This window comes from Lepidochelys olivacea (genome assembly GCF_965140295.1).
Source record: "Lepidochelys olivacea isolate rLepOli2 genome assembly, chromosome: 4".
NCBI lineage: Eukaryota > Metazoa > Chordata > Testudines > Cheloniidae > Lepidochelys > Lepidochelys olivacea.
The window spans coordinates 91,601,171-91,627,793 of NC_140414.1; the positions used below are offsets into that span (position 1 = coordinate 91,601,171).

A 26,623-nucleotide genomic window follows, 5' to 3' on the forward strand; every position below is an offset into this window, starting at 1 on the left:
TGTAATTATTTCACAAAAAGAGTGACTAGCCAATCTACTGTTGTTAAACTACTTAATAACGATCATGTCCTCCCTCTGAAATATATTGTGTAAAATATATACATATTTTAGGAACAGTGTATGAAATATAGTAAGTCCCTGAAGTGTAATTTATAGAGCTGTTTGAAAAAAAATCAGATTTTGAAATTGTCTAGCAAAAAAGGGGGACAAATTTTCCACCAAAAGTTCATGAAAATTTCCAACTTTTCAATGAGCGCTAATAATTTAGTCAGGCAGATCCACCTTTTTAATCTGAAATCTCCGTAAGAAGCATCCTTTTAGAAGTTGAGGCATAAAACCAGGGGTGGGCAAACTTTTTGGCCCGAGGGCCACATCTGGGTGGGGAAATTGCTTGCAGGGCCGGGGCAGGGGGTTGGGGTGCGAGAGGGTGCGGTGTGCAGGAAGGGGCTCCAGGCAAGGGGTTGGGGCAGAGGAGGGGTGCAGGGTGTATGAGGGGACTCACGGAAGGGAGTTAGGGTGCAGGAGGGGTGTGAAGTGCAGGAGGGGGCTCGGGCAGGAGGTTGGGGTGCAGAAGGGGTGCGGAATGTGGCAGGAGGCTCAGGGCAGGGAGTTGGGGTGCGGGGTGAAGGAGGGGTTCAGGCTCTGGCCCGGCGCTGCTTATCTAGAGTGGCTCCAGGGTGGCAGCGGCGCGCACCGGGGCCAGGGCAGGCTCCCTGCCTGCCTGCCCCGGCCCTGGCCCCACGCCATGCCACTCAAGGAAGCAGCCTGCACCACATCCCTGTGCGGCCCCTGGGGGTGGTGGGGGAGTGCAGAGGGCTCCGCGTGTTTCCCTCGCCTGTGGGTACCTCCCCTGAAGCTCCCATTGGCCGCGATAACCCGTTCCTGGCCAATGGGAACTTTGGGGGAGGTACTCACAGGCAAGAGCAGCGTGCGGAGCTCTCTGCTGCCCCACCCCCACGGGCTGCAGGGACATGGTGTGGCCGTTTCCTGGAGCGGTGCAGCGCCATGCGGGGTGACAATCCCATGGGCCGGATCCAAAGACCCAAGGGGCCGGATCCGGCCCGTGGGCCGTAGTTTGCCCACCCCTGCATTAAACTATGGCTATATTGATCAGGGTCCTTCCATTTCCAAAAATTTCACCTTAATTCTGAAGGTGTGCTCCAAGCACAGTACTTTTTGGACAGTACTCAAGTCAAGTAGAGAAGCCCATTTTTGCCACAGTTGACTTCAGCCAGTTTATCAGTTCCCAATATACTACAATTTGTGACTTGTTCCGTTAAGCATGTTTTAATCATAGAGGCTGACTGAGTTATTTAAATACTCTGTGGCCAAGAGAAAAAGATGCAAGCAATTTAACAATTATCTAACAGTGATATTCAGAAATGGTATAAGTGAATGTACAGCTTTTCCTGCAATTAGTGATAAGAAAGAGACATATTATTATTATTTACAACATGTATTACAATAGCACCTACATGCCTCAACCAAGATCAGGATTCTATTGGGCTTGGTATTGTACAAACATATAGTAAGGGATAGTCCCTGCCCCAACAAGCTTACAGTTTAAGTAAACAAGACCAGCAAGTGTGGGAAGAGAAACTGACACACAAAGAGGTAAAGTGACTTGCCCAAGATCACAGAGCAGCTCAATGGAAAAGGCGGGAATAGAAAAGAGATCTCTTGATGCCTATGCCTATGCCAATGTGCTAGCCACTAGACCACACTGCTTTAGTTCAGTACTCTCTCTTTTGCATTCCTTAATCTCTTTGGGAGTCAGTCTCTTCCAAAAATTGTAGCTGGCATGGGAGTGGATGGTAATTTCTGCCATTAGCACTGTTTAAGAACATGAATTCTTGCCATTGAAACATTCTGATTCTAGTGTGCTTGATAGCTATGTTTTCTACAAACCTGTTAAGATCCAGCCTTATATTTCTAAGGGTGTTGTAGGTCCTCAGCACCAATCAGAATCAGGTCCAGTAACGGCAATAGAGTCATTCTAAGTTAAAAGAAGATATGGAGACCTTGAACATGAAGCATTCTATTTCCAGTTACACACAAACCAATGCACATATTTCTAGTAGCACATATAGTAATAATTAACTGCACATAATCCATTGAATTCCCCAGTAAGTAATTATGTAAGGCTACATATGTATTATACTATGGTAAGGTCCTCTTCACACTGTAGATGCCTTCTTATGCAAGAGAGGTATAATGTGACCAGATTTAGCAGCAGCTTACAATCACCCATTGTTAAGCAGTGCTGTGCATACCATGAAAAAAAGGACTATCTTTTTAGAAGCAAAAATGAACAGTCAATCACTTTCTGCCATTAATATGGATCAGACAGTAAGGAACTTTAGAGAAGCTGCCACTAAGTGAAACTAACAACCCACAACAATCTTCAAAAATTAATAAACTATGTTCATGCACAGACTAAAAATACACATTGTTAATCTATATAGAAATGTTTCTGACCATGGACATGTTAAGAGAAAAAGAGCCCAAAAGATACATTGGCTTCAAATAGAAATTTCATTCACCGTTGCTAGTGAGATGTTACATTTTGTTTAGCCACATCTTGTAGCGTTCATCTTTCACTGTGTATTGGCAGCAGGCCTTCTGAACTGCAATATTATCATAATGAATATACCAGACTGATCCCTGGTGTAATTCTGTTGTCTTCAGTGGAGTTATTCCAGGGATGCATTTGGCTCAGTATCTTTTGTTAACATAGCACTTACGATGGTTAAGGTTGCTCTAGTACTTCCATTTTTACGCAGTTATAAAAAGATCTATTTTGATAGTCTATAGCTCAGTAATTATTTAAGGTAGTGGTTCTCAGCTGGGGGTATGCAGCAAGGAGGTTTCGGGGGGTCCACCAAAATAAATCATGCTTCAGCCCTGGGTGACAGGGCTCGGGCTTTGGCTTCAGCCCCACTTGGTGAGGCTCAGGCTTTGGCTTCAGCCCCAGGTGGTGGGGCTCAGGCTTCAGGGCTGTGGGGCTCGAACTTTGGCTTGAGCCCTGTGTGGCGGGACGAGGGCTCTGACTTCAGCCCTGGGCAGTGGGGCTCGGGGAGGGATTGTTATCTTCACCCCCTGACTCCCCTTAGTGGGCCACCCAGTAACAAGTTTCACACTGAGTAAGTAAAACAAATATTTTTTTATTTTTGTACCTATTTTATCCTTTTCTCTTTTATATTATATGTGTGTGTGTTTAACTGTATAACTATCAATCTAATACAGCTTTTAAGCTCCTGGGTATGCAGAAAAAAAGCAATGCACAGGTGGGCTGAGGCATTGTGAAAGCACGCTGGGAGGCATCAGAAAGCAAAAGGCTGAGAACCCCTGAGTTAAGATATAGATACCATTGTATATGCTTATATGACAATATTCTTGCCTGCCATATTACACTCCAAAGATAATTTTAAGTAGCCAGACTGAAAATTTGTATCAGAGTATTGTCTCCTTTAGTTTTAAATTCATTTTTAACTATTTTCGGCCAATAAAAATAATAATACTGTGCATTTATATCGTGCTTAGCCTACTTTTCTTCTGAGGAACTCAGTGTGGTTTCTTAAAGCTTTTTAACACTTCCTCTGTGAGGATGCAAATATTAGCACATACTTATATATAGGGCACAGAGTGCAGATGATTTGCCCAATGTCACATCTGGGTCAATGGTAGAGCCAGGAACAGAATTCAGGAGTACAGTCTTCCACTCTCCTCTTATGATCACAAGACTATGTTCCCGAATGGGAGCAGAAGCTCATACTTGAATCATCCCTGTTGACTTGCCAACATTCCAGTTTCAATGGGCAGAACATATTATCTAAACTGATTACAAGATTCAAATTGGTGAAAGTGGAAACAACTTCTGACCTCTGATCTTTTACTTGCAAAAAAGCACACGTGCTTTTTTTTTTTTTTTTTTGATAAACCACTCGTGCATGTAGAACATGGACTGTCAGCAAGTTTCTTTCTTTTTTGGAGCTGTGTAATGATTATGTGACCAAATTATAACATATGTCCAGTTTCACTGCTACTGAATACCACCCCATGACTTCACTTTTGAATGCTTGGCAAGTAGCTTGGCAACAAATCTGTGTTTTCCATGACCTTTATGTCTCAAAAGAATTGGATTGGAGGACTCCGCCACTTCAAGGACAACCTCGACTAAAATTAGCTATTCTTTTTCTCATTCTGTATGTAGAGGCATAGCAGTGATGGGGCTTGTTTGGCCTTTGCTCCTGATTGAGGCTTTGGGTCATTTACTTAACACTGTGTAAGGTACTTGTAACACAGTGCAGACTCACCACCACAGCATCTCCTGCTGGTCACTCTGGGAATTAGCTCACATAGCCACAGAGCACCCTCTATGGGCCGGTGTCTCGCCCTCTGTTACTTGCCCCATTGTCTCCACCACCTCTGGCCCCGTGTCCCTCCCAGACCCCAGTGTCCCTTACCTGTGGGTGCTGCCCCACAACAGTGCCCCCACACTCTGGGTCTCCGCTTCCAGGGGAACCCCAAGCCCCTATACCCACCTTGCTTCAGTGTCTGCTACAATTCCTCATCTAGCCCCTTCTCTCAGGGGCAAACACTCATCACGGGCAAGGGAGTTGGACCTGCTGTCTTTTTAGTCCCAGCTGCCTCCTTACAGTCCTAGTACCTCCCCTGGCCTTTAGCAAGGCCTCAGCCTGGAGACTCACCAGGCCAGAGCTCCTCAGCTCCGCCTGCCCTTCCCCAGCCCTGTTCTGCCTCAGATACCCTGCTTGCTCTCCCGGGTAGCCTGGTCCTCTCTGCTCCCCAGCTGAATCAAGAGTCTCTCCTATTGTATCAGCCTGCCCTTTTATTAGGGCCGGCTGTGCCCTAATTGGGTGCAACCACACCTGTGGCTGACTACCCAACCAGCCTCCCTGGGCTGCTTTTAACCCCCCACTACAGTACTATGACCCCTTTTGAGTGCCAAGTTTTTTGTCTGCTTTCCAGGCACTGTTTTGGCCATTATTTACCATTCTGTTCTGTAGGCATGTAAAAGAACTCAGCAAGTACTGGTGCTTTCAGATTTGGTAACCATTGTTCGATCTTTTACTGTGTTCAGAAGATTTTAGTTTACATTTTGATTAGCCTTTTTCTTCTATTTTGAATATGATCACGGTATTTGACTTAGATTTGAAGTAATGGATTTTAACAGTTACTCACTCACTTAACTGAAAACGGCCTTGATGTCATGGTTTTGTGATAGTGCATTATTGAGTTTTTCTTATAGATAAGACTCCTATTTTTAGGCCACTATTAAAAGAATTTTTAAAAGTTTCCAGTTACTTTGGTTTTGTGCCCTTTGACCTTGACAATGACTCAGAATCTGACTGCTAATGACATTTAAAATGTAATGCACTGGAAATCATTGTGATCAGACACTCCAGAGATACATTTTCTAGAGATGGGCAAAAACTTGAACTTCACGTCTGAACCATTGGGAATATTTGTGGACAAAGGGTTGGATTTGAATCCCTAGATCTGTACTTAATCCTAAAATTTTGGTTCTGGGTTGAATTAGAGTGCTGAAGGGGCTTGTTTACTACTATTAGTTTGGATGTAGCCTAACTCTTTCAAGAACAGCTATTCTAATAATATTTCATCATAAAATTGTGGAAATCTTATGAAAACAATTGGTTTTGTGCAATTTCCATCATTCATAGAATCATAGGACTAGAAGGGACCTTGAGAGGTCATCTAGACTAGCCACTGCACTCTTGGCAGGACTAAGTAATATCTAGACCAACCCTGATAGGTGTTTGTCTAACCTGATAGGTGTTTGTCTAAAAAATCTCCAATGATGGAGATTCCACAACCTTCCCAGGAAATTTATTCCAGTGCTTAACTACCCTGGCAGTTAGGAAGTTTTTCCTAATGTCCAACCTAAATCACCCTTCATGATCGTTACCTAATGAAATGTCAACCATTTGGGTCTGAAATTATACACAAGAACATCTCACAAGATTTCAGTCCTTTCAAATCTCAGCAAGCACTCTAGTAGAGATTTGAACCCCAGACCATAGCCTAACTACAGTGTGGCTCAGAACAGCTCTAGAATGGATGTTTATGTTCTAGTTCACTCACACTATTTTATTTCATAAGCTAATGACACTGACCTACAAGCCAGCTAGGAATTTCCCATCTCGGTCTCAGTTTTCCTATCCGCTTCATGGTACTTTATGGTACTGACTACTTTATGGTAGTCAGTACCTCTTTAGGAGTAGCACTGTTGGAAATCCAGATCTGTCTTTGATTTGGGTGGGCTTCAACATGATTTAATTATCTAGAGAGTTAAATTAGCTTCTTCTAATCAGCAATACTACACTACAGTTTAAGTGTATGACATAGCCAGAATTGCTCTTCAACGGTTTTCTTCATTACTCTAAGCATCATTGTTGTCTCGCTCATTTCCCACTATGAGGAGACATTGGAATGTTTTTGTTTATCTAGATTAGCAGGATTCTGCTCAGTAAACTGTTTTTCCTCTTCCTTGTTCACCATCTTTGATATTTGATTCCTTTCCCCCAGGTTTATTTAGTAGTATTGTTGTGCTCGTGTCCTCTGTTAGAGTGTTAGTTTAAATTACTCCCCTCTGTCTACTCTCCATCCTCAAGTTCCACAAGTTATGGCTGATCCTCTTAACAGTATAGTTAATTTATTGCATGCATCTTGCTTTCTGTCAGAATTTCAATGTGCATTAATTGTTCCTGTTTATAAAAATGTGTCATTCATTCATAGCCTTCTGTAATTCACAATTTCTGGCCTATAGGCCTGATTCCAAGCTCGCTTATGCCAGTGTAAATCAGTATTAACTCCACTAAAGTCCCTGGGCCTCATTCATCTGTGCCTCACAGTTCCTTTATGCCAATGTAGCGGAGTCATAATATGGTTGTAGGTACCGGCTGGAGAAATTCCGCCAATATTGAGGGAGCTCTTCGGTAGTTGTAGAGACAGATTCTCAGGCACTACGCCATCCTCCCACACAGAACCCCAGGCATAGGAGATGTTCAGGGAGTTGGAGAAGACATGGCCAGAGTGTCCCTTAACCCATAGCAATACATCGTTGCTGAAATTGGGCACAAGTTATAGGGCAGGCCTCAGGGCTGCTCCAGCTTGACCCAAGGGCCAAACCAACCTCCAGGAGCTCCAACATAGGAGAGGCACAGAGGTGTCATAAAACCCCAAATGCCCTCCTCCCTCCCCCTATGCCAAACTTGACTGTAGTATGGGGTGAAGTTGGCCTGATGAAGTTATACTGATGTAAAATTGGTGTAAATCAGATCAGAACCAGACCACAAAATGTCTTGGTTTTTTTTGTCTCAGAATTGTTGGAATTTAAAAATTTTATCTGAAAATTGAAAAGGAGTACTTGTGGCACCTTAGAGACTAACCAATTTATTTGAGCATAAGCTTTCGTGAGCTTAGCTGTAGCTCACGAAAGCTTATGCTCAAATAAATTGGTTAGTCTCTAAGGTGCCACAAGTACTCCTTTTCTTTTTGTGAATACAGACTAACACGGCTGTTACTCTGAAACCTATCTGAAAATTGTTGCTCAGGATCAGTTCCTAACAATCCTCTCTCTTTTTTTCATCTGAGCTCAGAGTGGGTCACTCAACAGAAACTGATATGTGGTCTGTAAAGACCTTGACAAGTCTAAATCAAGTGGGTTGTCATTTCTCTTGATATTTTTGGCTCTGGTGACAGCATTTGACATATTAGTACATGCAATACTGGTATCTAAATGATGTTGTTCATTTGGCACCAAATCCTGTTCCTGTTGGAGTCAATGGCAAAACTTGCTTGATTTCACTTGGGAAGGATTGGAACTTTGGTGTCCAGTTTTGGTTTGAATTTTACCTCTCTGATCATTTTTTCCCCCAGGTAGTTTGCAGTACTATTTTCCCCTCATGATTTCCTTTTTGGTGGTCATTTGGGCTCTATGCTTTATAAGCACCTCTTCCCCTTATGTCTTTACCTTCTCATTACACTAATCTATGTCTCTGGTTTTCATTATGTTTTAGATCTCTTCCCATCTCCTTTAGTCTGAGTCACATCTCTAAATGGATGTATGCTAATCTCCCATTATAAAAGAAACAGAAAACTGCTTTTGGCATGTCCACTCATCTTTCCACTTTTGAGCCTTTTCTCATTCCATCTTATAGTACTTCTGTGTCTGTAATATAGAATCTGAGTAACATCTTTGATTCTGGCCTGTTGTTTCATATGCAGACTTGATTAAGTTGTTAAGACCTACTGAGACATTTGAAAAATTTAACATATGAAAAATCTATTCTGGTTTATCAGTCATTACACCTAAAATCTGGTGAATGCAGTTGATTACTCTATAAATTCATTGCTGATTAGCATTTACTGGCTATGTCCGAACTGCTGTCTATCTAGAATCATCTGGCTCATCTGATCATTTGCTGTTCATACTTGTGTCAAGTGAATCAATTATTCAAGTGCATTATACAGAAATTGTCATACCAGCTGTGCATCTAGTCCAATACCCAGGGTTTCTGACAGTGATTACTAGCAGATGCTTCAGAGGAAGGTGCAAGAAGCCGCATAATGGAATCACCTGTCTATATGACATTTCTTTTTAATTTATGCCCTGAAGCATGGGAGTTCATGATCCTGATCCAAACCCCAGTTAAGTCAGTAGAAGACTTTCATTGACTTTAATGTGTTATATCCTTCAGACATTTTTTTATCCTATTTTCATTGGTGACTTTTATTTTTATACAACAATTGAAAGTTTGGGTCTAACAGCAGAGCTCTCCAGTTTTGGATGTTTTTCTAAATGTGAGATTTGATTTTCACGAACATCCCTGCTCACAGTCTCTGGTACGATTCTAGTGTAATACTTTTTTTTTTTTTGCCACTCTGTCTAAATATCATGTTTTTCTCACAATGTCCAAGCTTGGAGGAACTTGCTCCCTTGTGAGATCCATGTCATTGACTCATTGTATTAATTGAAAAGAAAAAAAAAAGTTTAAGTCTTTTTATATTTTTATATTTCTAGCTATTATTTTTCCTAGATCTTGTCTCTATTGATATTACATTGCTACAATTCTTGCAATGAATGATTTAATAAATCCACCATAATGTAAGTATTTTTCTCGTTCTCATGAAATTGGCAGACTATGCTCAGATTTTCTATACCAATCTTGTATATTTTCAATAATGTTAATCTTACTTACTGGATTAAGCAGTATAAAGTGTATTATATAGCCACCATCTTTCAATTTACAGCCTGTGTCAATATCAGCCTCTATCTAACACAGTGCATCCAAAGTTTAAATTCCATTTAAAATATGAAACTGATCTCATTAAGCAGCTTGACTGCAGTACAATCTCTTTATAAACTAGACTGGAACACTACATGTTTGTTTGTGACTGATGTTCTGGCGGGTATTTATGGGGAGCCGATTGTTAAAATTCTGCTAACAAACTGAAGGGAGGATTAGGATGATTTCCCTGAGTCCGCTAGAGCAGTGGTTTTCAACCTTTTTTTGTTTGCAGATACCTAAAAAAATTTAAATGGAGGTGCAGACCCCTTTGGAAATCTGAGACATAGTCTGCGGACCCCCAGGGGTCCGTGGACCACAGGTTGAAAACCACTGTTCTATGATAATGACAACCTTTCGCAGACCCCTTAGACACAGTCTGTGGACCACCAGGGGTCCGTGGACCACAGGTTGAAAACCACTGTGCTAGAGTTAACCTCCCTCTGGATACTGCTGACCTATTCCTGACAGAAATCTCTTATCTCTGAGGCTCTACAACAGGGGTGGGCAAACTTTTTGGGCTGAGGGCCACATCTGGGTGGGGAAATTGTATGTAGGGCTGGGACAGGGGGTTGGGGTGTGGGAGGCGGTGCGCTGTGCAGGAACGGCTCAGGGCAAGGAATTGGTGCAGAGGAGGGGTGCAAGGTGCATGAGGGGGCTCAGAGAAGGGGGTTGGGGTGCAGGAGGGGTGCAGACTGTGGGAGGGAGCTCACGGCAGGGGGTTGGGGTGCAGGAGGGGTGCGAGGTGCAGGCAGAAAGTTGGGGGCGGGGGGCAGGAGGGGTTCGGGCTCTGGCCTGGTGTCACTTACCTGAAGCGTCTCTGGGGTGGCAGCGGTGTGCACTGGGGCCAGGGCAGGTTCCCTGCATGCCTGCCCTGGCCCCACGCTCGCTGCTCCGGGAAGCTGCCGGAAGCATGTCCCTGAGCAGCCCTGGGGGCAGGGAGGCACAGGGCTCCGCACACTGCCCTTGCCACGCCTCCAGGTACCTCCTCCGAAGCTCCCATTGGCTGTGGTTCCCCATTCCCAGCCAATGGGAGCTTCAGGGGGTGGTGCCTGGAAGCAAGGGCAATGCACAGAGCTCCTCCCCCCACAGCCAGTTCTGAGAGCAGTGCGGGTCCTGCGGCACCATGGGGGGCAATCCCACAGGCTGGATCCAGCCCGCGGGCCATAGTTTGCCCACCCCTGCTCTACAATATACTGTTGACATGCACATATTTTTGCATGTGTAATGGAGCAGCTTACTCCAAATGGTAGGTATTTAAAAATTAATTTTCCCCAGGAAAGGATACTTCTTGGTTTCATACAAGGTCTTCACTCTCCACTCCTGGTGATCATTGTGCTATGCTGTCAGAATTCTCTGTATATATTTCAGGAACAAAATATAAATATTTTGAGTAAATGCAATAAATTTGACTGGCAAGAGGGGTTGCTTCTTTTCATGGTCATAGCTACATGAAAGGATTTTTGTCCAAATGAGACACCAAATTAATAGATTCCCTAGTCCTTCTCTTCCTCCCTCCGCCCGCCCCCGCTTTCCTATGGGCACACACATTCCTAGTACATGAGGTTTATCGCAGGCTAAGGGTGAGAAATTTTGTGGAAAACGCTTGTTAAAATATTCACATTGTATCATTGGGTTATGTCAGTGGTCCCCAAACTTTTCAGGGTCATGCCCCCCCTTACCCTTGTCCATGCTCCCCCTCCTCCAGAACCGGGGACAGGAATGTGGCCATGGCTCCCAGGGTCGAGTGGGGGACGTGGACAGGGATAAGGGAGCTGAGGCTCAGGCTTCAGCTGGGAGTGAATCTGGGGCTGGGAGCAGGGCTGGGGCTGGGAATGGAATCGTGGCCAGTGCCCGAGGATGGGGGTGGGGCTGGGTCCAGGTGTGGAGGCGTGGCTGGGCCATGGCCAGGGGCCAAGGCTGCGAGTGGGCCTGAGCGAGGGGCCAGGAACTGGAGCTGGGGTTGGGGGCAGGGCTGGAGCAGAACTGGGAGCGGGGCTGGGTGGCGCTCCCTTCCTGCCTCCCATGGGGGCTGGCCTGGGCCCTGCAATGCCTCCTGAATGTTCTTCCCTGCCCCCCAAGGGAGTGTGCCCCATAGTTTGGGGACCTCTGGGTTATGTGAAACTGTAAAATGGCACAGGAAGTGAGTGCTGTGCTATCCAGCATGTGATCACTTCTCAGTTATATGTGGTAGGATGAACATGACATCCTATCTGTCCTTCAGATCATAGTAATAAAAATTAGAGACGAGAAGGATCTATTAGTTATGCTAATTCATTCTCCTGCCAACGTACCAGTTGTTTCCTACAATATATTTTTCAGTGCTTTGTCTTTTCCAGTTTTAGCTATTTCAGTTAATGAGATTTCTACCATTTTTCTTGGATGATGGCCCTCTAGTCTAATTAAGTTTACCCTTAGGAAGCTTTCCTGATATTCATCCTAAGATGTCTCTGTCTTAATTTTATTTTATTATATCTTGGCCATGCTAGTTAAATCCTAGTGAGGAAAATAGAAAGGAGCATAAACACTGGCAAATGAAATGTAAAAATACAATTTGGAAGGCCAGAAAAGAATTTGAGGAACAATTAGCCAAAGACTCAAAAAGTAATAGCAAAAAGTAATAGCAAATTTTTTTTAAGTACATCAGAAGCAGGAAGCCTGCTAAACAACCAGTGGGGCCACTGGACGATGGAGGTGCTAAAGGAGCACTCAAGGACGATAAGGCCGTTGCGGAGAAACTAAATGAATTCTGTGCATCGGTCTTCACCGCTGAGGATGTGAGGAAGATTCCCTCCCTGAGCCATTCTTTTTAGGTGACAGATCTGAGGAACTGTCCCAAATTGAGGTATCATTAGAGGAGGTTTTGGAACAAATTGATCAATTAAACAGCAATAAGTCACCAGGACCAGATGGTATTCACCCAAGAGTTCTGAAGGAACTCAAATGTGAAATTGCAGAACTACTAACTGTAGTCTGTAAACTATAATTTAAATCAGCTTCTGTATCAGATGACTAGAGGCTAGCTAATGTGATGCCAATTTTTAAAAAGGGCTCCAGAGGTGATCCTGGCAGTTACAGGCCTGTAAGCCTGACTTCAGTACCAAGCAAATTGGTTGAAACTATAATAAAAGACAATATTATCAGACACATAGATGAACATAATTTGTTGAGGAAGAGTTAACATGGTTTTAGTAAAGGGAAATCATGCCTCACCAATCTACTAGAATTCTTTGAGGGGGTCAACAAGCATGTGGATCAAGGGGATCCAGTGGATATAGTGATTTTAGATTTTCAGAAAGCCTTTGACAAGGTCCCTCACCAAAGGCTCTTACGCAAAGTAAGCTCCCACGGGATAAGAGGGAAGGTGCTCTCATGGATTGGTAACTGGTTAAAAGATAGGAAACAAAGCGTAGGTATAAATGGTCAGTTTTCAGAATGGAGAGAGGTAAATAGTGGTGTCCCCAAAGGATCTGTTCTGGGACCAGTCCTATTCACCATATTCATAAATGATCTGGAAAAAGGGGTAAACAATGAGGTGGCAAAATTTGCAGATGATATAAAATTACAAAAGATAGTGAAGATCCAGGCAGACTGTGAAGAGCTACAAAAGGATCTCTTAAAACTGGGTGACTGGGCAACAAAATAGCAGATGAAATTTAATGTTGATAAATGCAAAGTGATGCACATTGGAAAGCATAATCCCAACTATACATATGAAATGATGGATCTAAATTAGCTGTTACCACTCAAGAAAGAGATCTTGGAGTCATTGTGGATAGTTCTCTGAAAATGCACAATGTGCAGCAGCAGTCAAAAAAGTGAACAGAATGCTGGGAATAATTAAGAAAGGGATAGATAATAGGACAGAAAATATCATGTTGCCTCTATTTAAATCCATGGTACGCCCACATCTTGAATACTGTGTTTAGATGTGATTGCTCCATCTCTAAAAAGGTATGTTGGAATTGGAAAAGGTTCAGAAAAGGACAACAAAAATGATTAGGGGTATGGAACAGCTTTTGTATGAGGAGAGATTAATAAGACTGGGACTTTTCAGCTTGGAAAAGAGATGGCTAAGGGAAGATATGATTGAGGTCTATAAAATCATGACTGGTGTAGAGAAAGTAGGAAGTGTTGTTTACTACTTCTCATAAAACAAGAACTAACAAATGAAATTAATAGGCAGCAGGTTTAAAACAAATAAAAGGAAGTATTTCTTCACACAGTGCACAAAACAAATAAAAGGAAGTATTTCTTCCACAGTCAACCTGTGGAACTCCTTGCAGGAAGACGTTGTGAAGGCCAAGACCATAACAGGGTTCAAAAAAGAACTAGATAAATTCATGGAGGACAGGTCCATCAATGGCTATTAGCCAGGATGGGCAGGAATGGTGTCCCTAGCCTCTGTTTGCCAGAAACTGGGAATGAGCAACAGGGGATGGATCACTTGATGATTACCAGTTCTGTTCATTCCCTCTGGGGCACCTGGCACTGGCCACTGTCGAAAGACAGGATACTGGGCTAGATGGACCTTTGGTCTAACCCAGTGGGGCCATTCTTATGTTCTTATGATAGCAACACCTTTCTTTCCTTTGATGTTTACACCCTTCAAAATAGTTCTGTTTCAGACCACCTATTATTCTGCTGCACATAGCTTTCAAGAAGTTAGGAGCAGTCTTTTCAGTTAAGAACATGTAAGGAAGAACATGGTAACATGGGTGAGGCTTCATGACTTGTGAAATATTTGGTAGAAAAGCACATTGAATGGCAACATCAGTTCACAAATCAGTTTTCTTGTGTTCTTATTCCAAACCTGGGTAGAAGACTAACAATGTATATTGTGTTTGATGGACACTATATTATACTGTATTGGCATTAGCACGTTGTGCTACAAAACCATTGGTTGTCACTGTTCCACATTTCATAGGTTTTTTTGTTTTCAAGATTGATGGTAAGTGTAGCAAAGAGGTGTGGCCGCCCTCGGAGATTGACAATGAGGGACAGCCAGACACCCTCTGTTGGGCAGAACCAGGAAGGCCACGCTCTCCATACCGTACGCAGAGGGGGGGGACAGGAAGAGGAAGTATAAAAGGTGGGCCCTGTAGCTCAGGTGGGAGGCAGCTGCCAAAAGAGATAGATGTGTTCTCCCCACTGCTGATGCAGGAGCCCACAGAAGACTACTGCAGTCCCGAGGGGTCCCTGAGCTACCTGACATGCCTGATGTTGAGGAGTTCCTGGGACTGCTGCTTGCAGTGTACCCTGTAGAGATGGAATATGACCCTTGGATGCAGGTACACCCGAGGGGAAGTGTAGAAAGCAGCCCGGGGAACCAGACTATTGTCTGGCTGTGGTGCTGCCAGAGATATGGTCAGCATGTTGCTGGTGGATTCCCCGCTGACCCAATGGCAGACCACTCTACCACTGTTAGGATCCTGTGCTGGGATGTGGGGGAGTTGGGTGGGTCTGTGTCCCACCCCACCTAGGGGTGGCAGTATTCCCCCTCCTGAGGTCAGGAGGCCTGCACTTCTTGGATGAGCATGCTAGACTGTTTGCTGGGTGCTCTACCTCTGCCCTGCCTAAGGGCCTGAGCCCCTGAACTGTTTGCTGCTCTACGCTGCCTGTGGGTATGAGCCCTAGAGACAGCTAATTTCCCCCATGTACACACTGCCGTTCCAGGTGTGTGACAGCAAAGAGGCATGGCTGCCCTTGGAGATTGACAGTAAGGGATGGCCATGCGTGCCTACATAAGTATGTAGATGGTTGGAGTCAAAATTCAGATATTCCTCTTGGGCGCAAATTGTACCAGCTGTGCTCTGTTTTTACTGCTAGTCTCAGCCTCTTGGCTGTACAAGTTCTTTCCTGTAACTTTCATTACTGTAGCTGTGTGCCGGCAATATTGAAGTCAATGGGAGTTTTGCCATTGATTTCACATGAAGCAGGGCTGGATCCTAAAAGACAATTCCTGCTTGCCGTACTCACACATATGATACTATTGAAGCCAGTGAGATTATTTGGGTGAGTAAGGGAAGCAGGGTGTGGCCCCCAACTGGCTGTTCAGCCCCAATGGCTCCCAGTTTCCGTATTCCTTCCTCCATTGACACTTATGCAGCGTGTGTTCCAAATAGTCTGGATCATCGTTAATCTTTCCTTTTTTTATGTCTTTCTGCTGCTCCCCTTCCTGAGTCAACCCCAGACTTGCAAAAACCACATTTTCATCAAGGCTTTCTTGTAATAAAATCCTCATTGGGAAGGGGGATTGAGATATCGCTGTTGTCATTTTTACTCATGCGAGTTGCTCTGATGCTATGGTGATGGGGGCTGGGGGCCATAGAAGAACCTAGACAGAAAGACATGTCCTTTAGAGAAACTTTCAGAATTCAGTCTCTCAGTCATGGCTTCAGACATTCCACTGGGCCTGGTGACGGAGATCCTCCCATATTCTCATTTTCTTTTACTAACTCCTGATGAGCCACAACAATCTCTATTTTTTACAATTGAGGCCAAATGATGTGGGCCTTAACTCAATTTATTCAGATCGTATTCAGGCAAACTCCGTTGAAGACAATGGAATTTTACCTTAGTAAAAACTAAGTCAGGTCCTCAAGTTTTGGCCTTAGCCAGGACATTTTCTTGTTGCCATTAGCTACCAGAACTCTCAATACCTGACATGTAACATCTACAGATTTTATTAACTGTCATACCTTTGAGGCTTGTCTTACTTTCTTTAATGGTGTTAAAGAAATGAGAGCTTTAAAGGGGTCTTTGGTGGTGTTCTGTTGTAGGAATATTTTTTTTCAGTTTGGCAGTTAGCTGTGGTCCTTCCATTTTCCTTCAAGATGTATAATTTTGATGCCTATTGCCCTTATGGCGACAGACCGCAGCAGCTGCTGAAGAATCGGTGATAGTAGGCCCCTGTAGTTAAGGTTTAGTTAATAAACTGATAAAACTGATGCAACTTGGTTTATGAGAGGGGTCCATTGGGGTGACTTTGCCTTCTGTAATTTTAACTTTCATTGTATTTGATATTTCTGAGGTGAGACTGTTAGTTTATGGCACTGAAACAGGTAGACAAATGTCACTGTCGTATGAAAACATTTATTGCACCCAGGGGCAAGGAGAAAGCAGGGTTGCAATTGTGACTGAGAGGTATATCTCTGAGGCACAATGCTTCTCAAAGCTTCGGCGCAGCTTACACAGGGCTATACTAGAAATAAAAATCTAGCCCACGTTATTTTAGCTGAAAATGCTTTTCTGTACGAAGTTATAAAGGACATGAAAAATAGAACTAATCCCAGTTGCCTGATATTACAGTGACGTGGTAACAAACCCCTGCCCTATTCATATTAAAACAAGTTGTCTCATGGTTGGAAGTGCTTTCATTTGCCAGCTGTAATATTTAGTTAGGCACGAGATTAAAGAAGCATTTAAATACAAATACTGCTGTCAGTACTTATCCAAAAATATCTGTATCAAATGTGAAAACATATTAGGGTACACTAATATTTTTAGGGATGCTTTTAGGGGCATTCTGGCATGCTAACTTTTAAAAAAAATCTTATAGGGTCACATCTTTGGAGTCCTAAAGGTCCCATTGAAATTAATGGGAGTAGTTCCTGAATAAGGATTTGGCCCATGCTTTTCCTAATGTGACATTTTTCTTGAATGACCTCCCAGCAACCTGGTCCAGAGGTCATTTGTCATGTTTATTCTCTGAGTAAAAAGTGCCAACATCTGTTCTTAATTTGCTTTCCCATTAACTTCTATTTTTGCCTTTTTTTTTCTCTCATCTGTGTTTTATTGCAAATAGCATTTCTGGTAAACTTTATTTATACCCATGTAAGGGGTTCTTATAGTCAAAATAAGTCCCTTGAGTGTCTTTTGTTCAAGTTTCACATTCTCCTTTAAGCCTACAAAATCCAGAGTCCTCAAGCAAAAATAAATTATGAGGAACACAGTTTGATAAGTGACTGAAGTTGTATTTAGGTGCACAGGCTGGCACAACTCTGGAGACAGACTCAGTTCTCTCTCCCTCTCTCTCCTCTTTCCTTTGTGAGCGCTCCTAGCTCTCCACTATATTTCACAGGTTGGCTTAGCTATCTTTTGTCCATTACTGGCCATTTCAGATCTACCCTCCCTCATGTGTGGCTTATGTTGGGCAAGGCTCTTGCAAGTTACGTAGACAGCTTGACCCAAACTCCCAGATTCTATGGCACTCCAGTGCAGCAGAATATAGTTTATGTGGCATCTTCACATGAAAAAAATTGAATGGTTTTAGGTAAATTAAATAGGAAAATCAAGTAATTATTAGTTTCTGTTCTGTTCTGACTCCTTTGATGAACTTAATGAAATCAAAACTTGCTGCTGCGGCTCTTTCTGTCTAAGGGTGAAATCCACTTCTCTTGCATAAAGTTTGAAAAAGGGTGACAGAGGCAGGTGAGTCTTTTGGAAAAAATCCACACAGCCACCAGCCTGGGGCTAGGGAATAGAGCTTCAGCACAAATGCCCACAACTGCTATTCCAGCCCTAAACATGACTTGCTCATTACAATCATACAATTAATAGAGAATAATAAAGGGAGCCTTGTCACAGAATGTGCTATATGCAGTTCTGAATTCCAAATAAGCATATGGATTGGAAAGGGGATTATAGGAACAAGTCCAAACAATGCAAATGTACAATATTCCCTTTAAGAGGTGGTAACCATAAAGCTCTATCCATGCTACCAGTTTCAAACTGTGTGGGTTTAAAACTGGATAGTGTACTTTGCATTTGCATGACAGCGTTACAATAGAGTTGTTCCAGCACTGTGTTTGAGTCCTGTGTTGGAGTTTAGAGTTTAGCACGACCCTGATTTAGCACAGTTCACATTGCCTCTGGAAATAGTGCTAGATGCACAAAAATAATTCCCAGAGGGCTAGTTTATTAGTAAATCTGTTTTCAGAAGTGATTTAGCTTTCTGTTAGTGTAACCAGAGCTTGACATAGGTCTTCTAAGAACTCACCAAGACGAATCAGTGAATCATAGCAATTTTTATTGAGCCAAATCCTGAGGTCCTCACTGACTGTAACTTCCGTCACTCAGTTAACTTGAAATCACTGATAGTAAGTATTGAGTAAACACTCATTAAGGACATTAGTCACCCACCTCTCAAACATTCCCTTTTTTTTGTTTGAGTAGCTTGACAGGAAATAATTCTAGTTTGTTCTGATCCACACCCATTCACTCTGAAAAGCCTGATAAGGATTCGGGTGTGTTCCCATGTAGGATACTGAGAGTTTATAATATTTTGAACAGTTGGCTCATTTTAATGAGGCATATCTTACCACAGTGGCCTATTTGCAACTCTTTCCATTAGTTTATATCTTTTTTTGTGGGGTGGTGGTGTATATTTAATATACATACAAAGGTCTTTAGCATTGTCATGTCTTAGAGTACATTTCCTATTTGCCAGACAGTACCTTAGGTACCTGCTTTTGTTTGGCAAGCCTAATTTTTTCTCTTTTGTTTATTTGTTGGTTTGTGATGGGGTGCACTCACTCCCCACTGAACAGGTAAGGGTTAACTCTGCATTGTGGGCTGAGGATGCCACACCCTCTTGACCCTACTGGGCATGCTCCAAGCGTAGCTGTAGTATAAAAGGGAGCAGATCAGCTCAGACAGGGCTGACAGCTGAGGAAGAAGGATGCTCACTGTAGGTGCCAGCCCAGGAACTGCCAGAGACTCTGACAGCAGGAACTATGGATGTTGAAGCCTAGGTGGAGACCCAGACACTGGCAGAGGTCTGCGAGAACCCGGGGTTGCTGGTAGCCATCTGCGCTGGAAACCTTGGAGATGCCCCGTGCTGATAGGAAGTATCCCTGGGAGAAGTGGCAGCCGCACACTCGGGAACAGTCAGAATGTTTCAGTCTGGATCCCTGCTGACTCAGTGGCAGAGACCCTTGCTACTGATAGGGTCCTGGGCTGGGACCTGGTGGAGCAGTGAGGGCCCAGGTCCCCAAACCCTGGCTGTCACCCATCTCCAGATGGTGGCCCACTTTCCTGACTGGCTGCTGGGCCGTTCAGCCCCAAGAGAGGGGGCAATCCTATTGACTCTGGCCATGAGGCCTTACAGACCTGAGAGCCAGGGTGACGCTATTGACTCTAGCTGCTAGGCCTTACGGGGTGAAATCCACTTCTCTTGCATAAAGTTTGAGAAATGGTGACATAAACAGGAGAAGTGCAGGTGGATCTTTCAGATAAAATCCACACAGCTGCCAGTCTAGGGCTGGGGAATAGAGCTTCAGAGGCCAATAGCAGTCCATTGAAATGATTCATGGGGTGCACTGACCCTGCACTGGATGGGGTACACCCACCCCATCAGATGGCTCTTTTTAGAAAGTATTTTTAAGCTACCATTTTATTGCAATCCCTGTTTTGTATGACATTCAGTTTTTTTCATGGGATCTCCTCTTTCACTTGATACCAAATGTTTACTGGGGTTGTGCTGTGTTTCTTCCATTCTTCCTTTCCCCAGTATGTGACCTCTGAAGTAGATGGTCCTGGGAAAAGACTTCATCCAGGCTTTCTAGCAGTTTTATTTTTGTTTAAAACAGATTGTAACTGGCCTTGTGGGAGCATACTTGGTTTTATAATTTAAGAATTTTTCTACCAAACTGGCAAATGGTGGTTTTGAGGGCTTCTGTGTAAAATCACTGATTTCTCTTTCCTATTTTATAAAGTGGAACAATACACTCAGTCTGCATATTACATGCATGTGATTCTCAGGTGATGTCAAAAACAGAATAATGCCTTACTTCCTAGCAATTCATCTGAAGTTTGCATGTGTACGTCCATTTTTAATGTACTTGTTTTATTGCATACCCCCATGTAAACAGTAAGGTCAAATCCAGCTCGTTTAAGGGTATGTCTACATGGAAAAAAATACCCACGGCAATGAGTCTTAGAGCGTCGGTGTACAGATTCAGGCTCATGCTGCAATGCCAAAAATAGCCATGTAGATGTTTGGGCTCAGTCTCTAAAATCCACCCTCTTTCTTGGGCTGCGTTTGTTTCAGGATGGATTTTATTTTAATCAAATTGATTTAAAACACTAGTCAGGAAGACTCAATTTAATCATGGATTTCTACATAAAAGTGCATTCTTGGTGGTGGTTATAACCTTAATACATATTCTTCCCAACTCCGAGATGGATGTAGGTTTCATTTTTAGAAGGTATACACTATACATTTTTTTTAAGTGATTGATTTTGAAAACTTTTCAGATTAGTTTTACAGCTGTATCAGAAAATGAATGATTGTTTGGTTATTTCAATTACCAAAGATAAGTGAAGCAGATATTTATGAAGTCATTGGGAGGTGAACTATCTCCAATTCAACAGGTTAATATTTGGAGGATTTTCTTGCCATGCTATATTAGGAGGAGAACATCACCAGACAGACATTTAAATTGTTTTATTTAACTAAAACAATAATGTTATGTATTCAACAGCGAATAGATAATATTTTAACAAAACAAGCATATGAATTTTTGAAGTTAAACATTCAAGTTTTTTAAAATCAGTTTTTGTTAAAATTGTTAACTAAAATAGTTAAATGAAATATATATTTTTTATAAAACAAAAATTAAATCGACTTTGTAGCCAGGTCAACATGAGAAACTTAAAATATTGGCTCCTGCAGCTAACTCAGTTGTCTTCACCTTCATTTTCCTCTTTGTTCATAATCTGGAAAAGAAAAACAAGCTTTCCTGCTTTTTCAGGTCCCAACGGATTTCTCAATTTGGAATAAATTAGTCCAAAGGAAGAAAATATTCTTTCTACACCAGCAGAAGAAGCTACTGCTGTTAAAAGTGAGACTATCTCCAACAGTCTCTGAATCCAAGTGCTTAAGTAACTTTCACCAGTTTACTGGTGTGACTTTCTTTAAAGCAGCATCTGCAAACATATGTTTCTTGAATGGTTCTTATTCTCAAACTGGGTCTCTTTTATGGCCTGCTGCCATTATAGGTTTTCCCTTCTAGTGAGAGGATGGTATGGTAGATCTCAAATCAATGAAGGCTACGCTCAGAAAGACCTCAAGAATTCTGGAATATGCTGCTCAAACAGTTTCACTTTTGTTTCTAATGCCTGTCCTTCCCTTCTCACATTTATTTCCAGACTTCTCCTTGTCCAGATCTATTCTGCCCCCAACAATCTTTGCATTTTTAGAGAGAGGTAAGGGATTGACTCTGTGTATACAAATTTGCAGAGGGACAATAGAGTTGAAGTCTCTTATTTCTCACCTTTATATATTTATTTATTTTAAAACATTTTTGCTGTTAACTGTTAGAGGGCTTTCCCTCAACCCTCCCACTTCCCTGGTTCTTGTCATGCAGACAGCAAGCAACAGAAGACCAGAAGTCCGAAGTGCAGACAATGCGATGTTCATTGGGGTTAGTTTCCAAGCAAGCATATTCCGAAAGTCCGACTGTTGTGAAGGGCATCTCTATATGCCAATAGAATTGGTTCCCCAGTGTCTCCCTTCCCAGCTCTGATGCCGCAGAGCCTTGCTTGTGTCCCTGTTCCCCATTCCCTATTCCCGTTTCCCACCCCCCCACTTAGCAAGCATGATTCCAATTTCCCCTTTCATTTCCTGTTTGACCCCAGTTTATATAGTAATATTCTCAACTATACCTTAACAAATCATTTTACTGAAATTAAACTAACCAATCCTAACACATTGTAACACAATTCTCTAACCAATTATATCACACTACCCTAATTAACTTACACCTAGCAAAATTAATTATACAGCAGACAGAAACAATTAGAGAACCAGACAAATAAACAATAGAAAGGTGGGGGCAATACAGATAAAACAATATAGAAATGAGGGTTTCACAACCATTGATAAGTGATTTCTTGCCAGACAGGATGTTATCAGACTAAGTTTTCTTTAACCATCTTAAGATCTGTTTCTTTAGCCGGTGGTGATGGGCACTATCAGGACAGGATGGTGGTGATGGGCACTATCAGGACAGGATTGTCTTCCTAACAGCCCAATACCACCTTATTTCAGTGTGACTGGTTTGGAATGTGAGGATGAGCCAAAGGCCTTAGCGTAAGAACAAGGCCTCAGACTATCCTAGTGAGAGAAGGCCCATACACAGGCAGACTTGTAATTTTGATTCTTTGTCTTATACCTCTATAACTAGCTAAGTGATTAAAAATACACCTGTGTTCTTAAATTATGTGCCTTTATAGGCAGGCCTGAATATCTATATTCTAACATTAACAAGCATGGAGTACTAGTGGCACCTCAGAGATTAACCAATTTATTTGAGCATAAGCTTTCATGAGCTACACCTCACTTCATCGAATGCATCAAATAAATTGGTTAGTCTGTAAGGTGCCACTAGTACTCCTTTTCTTTTTGCGAATACAGACTAACACGGCTGCTACTCTGAAACCTGTCATTAACAAGCATGTTATCTCTGGAGACACAAATCCACAGTTTGAGAACTGCAAAACTAAGCATCTCTGATGGTATCTTCTAGACTGAGTCCCATTGGATAGAGAAAGATTAACCTCAGTCTATACAGAAACCCTTGGAACCCCGTAAGATTGGATCCCTAATCCATGAACTACTGGAACTCACTTACAAAATTTTTCATAAACATTACATGAATATGTTGTCTCATACTATAGAATTAGAATTTATAATCCCTATTCCATGATGAGATATCAGCAATTTCCACCCCACCATCAACCTCAGCCTAGACCAGTCCACACAAGAGATCCATTTCCTGGACAGTACAGTGCAAATAAGCGACGGTCACATAAACACCACCCTATACCGGAAACCTACTGACCGCTATGCCTACCTACATGCCTCCAGCTTTCATCCAGACCACATCACATGATCCATTGTCTACAGCCAAGCCCTAAGATACAACCGCATTTGTTCCAATACCTCAGACAGAGACAAACACTTACAGGATCTCTATCAAGCATTCTTACAACTACAATACCCACCTGCTGAAGTGAAGAAACAGATTGACAGAGCCAGAAGGGTACCCAGAAATCACCTACGACAGGACAGGCTCAGCAAAGAAAGTAACAGAACGCCACTAGTCATCACCTACAGCCCCCAACTAAAACCTCTCCAGTGCATCATCAAGGATCTACAACCTATCCTGGAGGACGATTCCTCACTCTCACAGACCGTGGGACACAGGCCAGTCCTTGCTTACAGTCAGGCCCCCAACCTGAAGCAAATATTCACTAGCAGCTATTCAAGGGACACGATCATAGGACCTAACCACATCAGCCACACCTTCAGGGGCTCATTCACCTGCACATCTACCAAAGTGATATATGCCATCATGTGCCAGCAATGCCCCTCTGCCATGTACAACCGGACAGTGTCTATGTAAAAGAATAAATGGACACAAATCAGACATCAAGAATTGTAATGTTCAAAAACCAGTAGAAGAGCACTTCAATCTCCCTGGACATTCAATAACAGACTTAAAAGTCGCCATTCTTCAACAAAAAAACTAAAGAAACAAACTTCAATGAGAAACTGAAGAACTGGAATTAATTTGCAAACTTGACACCATCAAATTAGGCCTGAATAAAGACTGGGAGTGGCTGGGTTACTACAAAAAGTAATTTTCCCTCTGATACTCACACCTTCTTGTCAACTGTTGAGAATGGGCCACATCCACCCTGATTGAATTGGCCTCGTTAGCACTGACCTCCCCACTTGGTAAGGCAACTCCCATCTTTTCATGTGCTGTATATTTATACCTGCCTACTGTATTTTCCACTCCATGCATCTGATGCAGTGGGTTATAGCCTACAAAAGCTTATGCTCAAATAAATTTGTTTCTAAGGTGCCACAAAGACTCCTCGTTGTTTTTGCTGATACAGACTAACATGGCTATCCCTCTGAAACCTAATAAATGAGCGTACCCCAAAGTAACAGGCAAATCTGGTGACAATCCTGATCATGAACCGATTATGTAGGTTTTGGTAGTCAGGAGTTTTGTTAAACCCACAGAATTCCTACATTTTAGGTGGGCAAATGGACTCAGTCTCCTTTGACGTTCTGTAAAATTCTCTCAGTGCCTAAGAGCACTGTCTGCTGAAGGTCACTGATAAGTCATGCACTCCTAATATGTTCTTTAGCAGCTCATTCATAACCTTAGGGTTTATTATTTTATTAATACTGAAATACATCAGAAAATCTAAGTGGAGATTCAGGTAGCTCTAAATTCCTGTCACACATCACACCCTCCACCCCCCTATGTATAAACAGTCATTTTGTGCAGCATCAAATGAACTTGGTTTTGGAGGTGTTGGGGAACATCATTTTGTCATACTTTTGCATTGTGGAGTGTATTTATCTGAACATTTTCTGGTTACAAACTGGTTTAAACTCTGTTTTTTTCTGTGCATTTTTTCCATGCTGAGGCTAGCTTCCCTCATTATTTACATGTAGTTTGGCTATGCTAATACTGAGTTTGCTTGTTTTCAATGTTATTCCCCTTGTAGTCATTCTGTACTAGTCTAAGAACCAGTAGTGCTATGGTTACCCGGTGGGATTTTGGTGGGGAATAAACTGTATTCTCTGCTGCCACACCTTTCAAAGCAAAACAAGAACCTTAGGGTCAAATTCACATCCCTAATTTCATCTGCCCCAAATTCCAGATTAGTCACTCATCCTGTCAATTGAATGGGGTTGCATGTATATTACTGAAGACAAGACATGGAACGCACACACGGCTTCCACTGAGATCAATGGGAGCTGCATGCATTTGATGGCAGAATATGGGTCTAGATGTACTTTTTGCTTGTTTTGTTAAAGAAAATAAATACAATGGTGTCAAGGTTCCTCCCCCACTCTGAACTCTAGGGTACAGATGTGGGGACCTGCATGAAAAACCTCCTAAGCTTCTCTTTACCAGCTTAGGTCAAAACTTCCCCAAGGTACAAAATATTCCACCCTTTGTCCTTGGATTGGCCGCTACCACCAAACTAATACTGGTTACTGGGGAAGAGCTGTTTGGACGCATCTTTCCCCCCCCAAATACTTCCCAAAACCTTGCACCCCACTTCCTGGACAAGGTTTGGTAAAAAGCCTCACCAATTTGCCTCGGTGACTACAGACCCAGACCCTTGGATCTTAAGAACAATGAACAATCCTCCCAACACTTGCACCCCCCCTTTTCTGGGAAATGTTGGATAAAAAGCCTCACCAATTTGCATAGGTGACCACAGACCCAAACCCTTGGATCTGAGAACAATGAAAAAGCATTCAGGTTTCTTACAAGAAGACTTTTAATAGAAATAGAAGTAAATAGAAATAAAGAAATCCCCCCTGTAAAATCAGGATGGTAGATACCTTACAAGGTAATTAGATTCAAAGCATAGAGAACCCCTCTAGGCAAAACCTTAAGTTACAAAAAAGATACACTGACAGAAATAGTTATTCTATTCAGCACAGTTCTTTTCTCAGCCATTTAAAGAAATCATAATCTAACACGTACCTAGCTAGATTACTTACTAAAAGTTCTAAGACTCCATTCCTGGTCTATCCCCTGCAAAGACAGAATATAGACAGACACACAGACCCTTTGTTTCTCTCCCTCCTCCCAGCTTTTGAAAGTATCTTGTCTCCTCATTGGTCATTTTGGTCAGGTGCCAGCGAGGTTACCTTTAGCTTCTTAACCCTTTACAGGTGAGAGGATTTTTTTCTCTGGCCAGGAGGGATTTCAAAGGGGTTTATCCTTCCCTTTATATTTATGACAAATGGTATAAAAAGAAGATAATTTCCTTGAATGAAATCTGTAGGCATGACCAGAGTACCAGGTATAATGTAATATTTGTATGTTTCACTCATGCAGTCATTTGTTTTCTTCAAAATATTTTTAGTCTTAGAATTCATTTTGTTTATATAAATGGAACAACCTCTGTTATAATTCAGTTAGTGTTCTTCTTTGTTTACATGGTAAAATGTGTTGTATGTTTTAGCATATAAAACTATATTTGATTCACTTTGTTGTTATGGGTACAAGTATAAGAAATGGGATTGCTCTACAGTAAAATCAGACTTGCATGTCTTAATCTAACTTTCTTTCTTTATATGTCATCTTTTTGTTTAGGTGGAAAATGTCCGCTTGATTGATCGTATATCTTCCAGGAAAGCTGCACTGGGGACTCTGTATTTAACAGCTACTCATGTTATTTTTGTGGAAAATGTGTCTGAAACTCGTAAAGAAACCTGGGTATGATTATGTATTAGACCTAATTTT

At 42.4% G+C, this 26,623-nt stretch overlaps 1 protein-coding gene across 1 annotated transcript in view; it reads left to right on the forward strand.

Annotated features, from left to right (window-relative positions):
- The window catches only part of MTMR7 (myotubularin related protein 7), an 87,537-nt gene that overhangs the window by 3,692 nt on the left and 57,222 nt on the right, over positions 1-26,623 (forward strand). The window contains exon 2 of the mRNA XM_084625552.1: positions 26,474-26,596. Within this exon, the coding sequence (XP_084481678.1) occupies positions 26,474-26,596 (123 nt within the window). The remainder of the gene's footprint in view (positions 1-26,473; positions 26,597-26,623) is intronic.